General features: G+C 53.9%; 1 protein-coding gene across 2 annotated transcripts in view; it reads left to right on the forward strand.

Annotated features, from left to right (window-relative positions):
* Nucleotides 1–4,151, forward strand: part of TRIP10 (thyroid hormone receptor interactor 10) — a 7,303-nt gene that overhangs the window by 2,515 nt on the left and 637 nt on the right. Inside the window, exons 4-9 of one of the 2 annotated variants that reach the window (XM_011943548.1) lie at nt 1,111–1,258; nt 1,341–1,403; nt 1,642–1,746; nt 1,843–1,971; nt 2,689–2,835; nt 2,935–3,129. In XM_011943548.1, the coding sequence (XP_011798938.1) occupies nt 1,111–1,258; nt 1,341–1,403; nt 1,642–1,746; nt 1,843–1,971; nt 2,689–2,835; nt 2,935–3,129 (787 nt within the window). Of the gene's footprint in view, nt 1–1,110; nt 1,259–1,340; nt 1,404–1,641; nt 1,747–1,842; nt 1,972–2,688; nt 2,836–2,934; nt 4,067–4,151 lie in introns of those variants that run through there. The other variant, XM_011943547.1, reaches the window with a different exon arrangement.

A 4,151-nucleotide genomic window follows, 5' to 3' on the forward strand; every position in this document is an offset into this window, starting at 1 on the left:
CTGTAATCCCAGCACCTTGGGAGGCCCAGGTGGGTGGATCACTTGAGGTCAGGAGTTCGAGACCAGCCTGGCCAATGTGGTGAAACCTTGTCTCTTCTAAAAATACAAACATTAGCCAGGTGTTGTGGTGGGTGCCTGTAATCCCAGCTACTCGGGAGGCTAAGGCATGAGAATCGCTTGAACCCAGGAGGCGGAGGTTGCAGTGAGCCGAGATCGCACCACTGCACTCCAGCTTGGGCAACAGAGTGAGACTGTCTCAAAAAAAAAAAAAATAGATATGGTGTTTGATTATAAAATCATGTCCCCAACCCCACTGAAATGATGCATGAAAGATGGTATAAGCCTTGTACACCATCTTTATTTTATTTATTTATTTTTTTTGAGATGGAGTCTCGCTCCGTCACCCAGTCTGGAGTGCAGTGGCACAATCTCGGCTCGCTGCAACCTCCACCTCTCGGGTTCAAGCAATTCTCCTGCCTCAGCCTCCTTAGTAGCTGGGACTAAGGCACATGCCACCATACCCGGCTAATTTTTTGTAGTTTTAGTAGAGACAGGGTTTCACCGTGTTAGCCAGGATGGTCTTGATCTCTTGACCGCAGTATACCATCTTTAAAAACTGGAAAATTCTATGTTCCAAAATACATTCGAGGTCCAGTGCAGTGGCTCACACCTGTACTCCCAGCACTTTGGGAGGGCGAGGCGGGAAGAGGCAGAGTTCGGGGGGATTAGAGTTTGAGACCTCATCTCAAAAAAAAAAAAAAAAACCATTATCCAGGTATGGTGGCGTGTGCCTGTGGTCCCAGCTATTTGGGAGCCTGAGGTGGGAGGATCACTTGAGCCCAGGAGTTTGAGGCTGCAGTGAGACGCGATCATGCCACTGCACTGCAGCCTGGGTGACAGCAAGACCCTGTCTCAAAAAAAAAAAAAAAAAGATACATTCTACTCAAAGGTTGGGGTTAAGGAACATGGGAACATGGACCACAACTTGTCATTGCTTCAAGGATTAAATTATTGGGGCTTAACCCTTTTCCACCTGGAGGTGCGTCCTGGGGCATCAGCCTATTTGGGGGGCCTGACTCTCCCTGTTCCCTGATTCTCATCCTACCCCAGATTCAGCCAGCAACAGTCCTTCGTACAGATTCTCCAGGAGGTGAATGACTTTGCAGGCCAGCGGGAGTTGGTGGCCGAGAACCTCAGTGTCCGTGTGTGTCTTGAGCTGACCAAGTACTCACAAGAGATGAAACAGGAGAGGAAGATGGTGAGGACCCCACCCCCCATTCAGGTTTTGCAAAGGGCTCCTGCTGGAACCCTGGCGAGCCTTATCGCTCTTCTTTCTGTAGCACTTCCAAGAAGGGCGGCGGGCCCAGCAGCAGCTGGAAAACGGCTTCAAACAGCTGGAGAATGTGAGTTTGCAGAGGTGGCAGTGACTGTGGCCCGGAGGCACGGACTCAGGGTTGCGGATCCCGGAGTCAGGGACCTGCCCTCTTTGTCAGACCTGGGCCTTCCCTGCCCCATAGGCTTCCAGTACGCCCTTGTCCCCTACTTACTGGTTGACATCCCAACAATCCCTGAAACCTTGGTTTCCCACCCTGCTGTCTTAGGGAGGGTGGCTCCCTCACTCTGGTTCTGTCCCCTACACAGAGTAAGCGTAAATTTGAGCGGGACTGCCGGGAGGCAGAGAAGGCAGCCCAGACTGCTGAACGGCTAGACCAGGATATCAACGCCACCAAGGCTGACGTGGAGAAGGTGTGTGGGGGGGTGGCGGGGTCTGGGACAAGCTTAGGGGGTCCGGGTCGGACGTGACCAGAACCTGGCAGTACCTTCCACCTCCTCATTCCTCAGGCCAAGCAGCAAGCCCACCTTCGGAGTCATATGGCCGAAGAAAGCAAAAACGAATATGCAGCTCAACTGCAGCGCTTCAACCGAGACCAAGCCCACTTCTATTTTTCACAGATGCCCCAGATATTCGATGTGAGTGCTCCCGGTTCTCAGACCTACCTTCCCGAAAGCCCCCAAATGTTAGCCAACTCCTACACATTCGTCAAAACCCCAGCTGCAATGTCCCAGTCCCTAGATTGAAAGGGAATCAGAAACCTATCATAACAGTGAGCTGTGCTTTTAGTCAGCTGTTCTTCCTGCTGGGCATGCCTTTTACTTGTTTGTTTATTTACTTCTATAGAGAGATGGGGCCTGGCTCTGTCACCCAGGCAGGAGTGCAGTGGCGCAATCACAGCTCACTACAGCCTAGAACCCCTGGGCTCAGGCAAGGTTTCTTTCCTTTTGAAATTCCTACTTCTTATTTTAAGCTCTACCTCTAAGAACCTCTGAGAAAGGTCTCAAATTTCCCCTCTTCTGTTTTCAATCTAGCACTCCATTCTCTGTCCCATCCCTGGCCCTGGGAGTATCAGGGCTGGTTCTGCTTTTTCTTCAAATCCCTGCTCCCTTGTCTCCTCCTTTGAGAAGCCTTTGCTGACCCCCTAGGCAGGCATCCCCCTCTGAGATCCCCCTGGCACTCTGTCTCTCCCCAACCACACTGGGCTGGAGCCTCTCTTCCTGACTCCGTCTTCCCCTCCAGACTGGCTTGGGGCTGGGGCCAGCGTGGAGTGCGATCATATTTGCAGAGTGAATCACTGTGCTTCTAGTCCCTCTGTTAGCACCCCTGAGCCACCCTTGTCCCTGTCCCTACAGAAGCTCCAAGACATGGATGAACGCAGGGCCACCCGCCTGGGTGCCGGGTATGGGCTCCTGTCGGAGGCCGAGCTGGAGGTGGTGCCCATCATCGCCAAGTGCTTGGAGGGCATGAAGGTGGCTGCAAATGCTGTGGATCCCAAGAACGTGGGTGCCTGGTCTGGGTCCAGTGGGCCATGGGAAGGGCGGAGGGAAGTCCCCATATGCTAGTCACTTGACTACTCATCCACTGTCCCCCTCCCCCAGGACTCCCAAGTCCTTATAGAGCTGCACAAGTCAGGTTTTGCCCGCCCGGGCGACGTGGAATTCGAGGACTTCAGCCAGCCCATGAACCGTGCACCCTCGGACAGCAGTCTGGGCACCCCATCGGAAGGACGTCCTGAGCTCCGAGGCCCAGGCCGCATCCGCACCAAGCGCTGGCCCTTTGGCAAGAAGAACAAGGTGGGGGCCGGGACCCTTGGGATGGTGGGGGAGAAGGACAGTGAGGTGGGGACAGTGGGGCCCCTATTGAGTCAGCCCCAGCTGCCTGAACGCCGAGTCCCGGGCAGGAATTTTCCTCTTGGCTGCCAGCCCGGGCTGGAGGGAAGGAAGGCGGGCGGGCCGCTTGGCCTGGGAGTCCCCCCGAGGCGAAGGCGGGGGCAGGGTGGGGAGGTTTGTGGCGTTTGTCTGCTGCTTCTCGGGATGCTGGGAGAAGACCTGCTGGTGGAATTCAGGGCTGGCCTGAGGGCTGGTGACACCATCCCTGGGGACTCCCCGAGTTTCTCTCTCCATCCTGCTGATGGGACTCCGGGAGCCACCCTGCACGTCCTATTTTCTTGGGTTTTTGTGTTTTAATATACCTTAGCACCCTTGGTTTATACAAAACTTTGATTTATACTCTGGGTCCCTCTTGACTTACACTCTCATACCTCTCCTCGACTTACACCTGTGATCCCCGAGCTTAAACCTCTGACGCCCCTAACCCCTCTCATTGTCCTGCCTTCCACTCCCTCTCAGCTTGTGGTTTTATTTTTGTTTGTTTATCTTTTGTGTCCTCTGTGGCCTCACACCTGTCTGAGACCTGGATTCCTGCATGCGTCTTCTAGACTGTCAGCCCAGAAAGCTAAGTGGACAGAGAGACATGGGCCTCCCTGCCTCCTGGACCCATGCTTGCTCCCGGACATAACAGTCCAGAGACCTAGGAGATACCGGGGGTGTGAGAGTTCTGGCTTTCGGGCTTACAGTTCAACATCCTCCCCGCCACCTTCCAGATTTTTTTGTGTCACTCCCGCATGCGTTTTCTCTGTGTGATTGTGTATCTTGAGTTGTGGTTTTCTTACCGTTTTTTTCTTTTCTCCATTTTGTTTTTCCTTTTTTCTTTTCGCGTCCATCCGTCCATCCGTGCATCCATCCCTCCGTTCATTCGTCCTCATTCTCTACATCCTCCTACACCCCCCCCCACTTCAACCTATCCCCCTCCCCGG

This window comes from Colobus angolensis, unplaced genomic scaffold (genome assembly GCF_000951035.1).
Source record: "Colobus angolensis palliatus isolate OR3802 unplaced genomic scaffold, Cang.pa_1.0 Scaffold22, whole genome shotgun sequence".
Classification (NCBI taxonomy): domain Eukaryota; kingdom Metazoa; phylum Chordata; class Mammalia; order Primates; family Cercopithecidae; genus Colobus; species Colobus angolensis.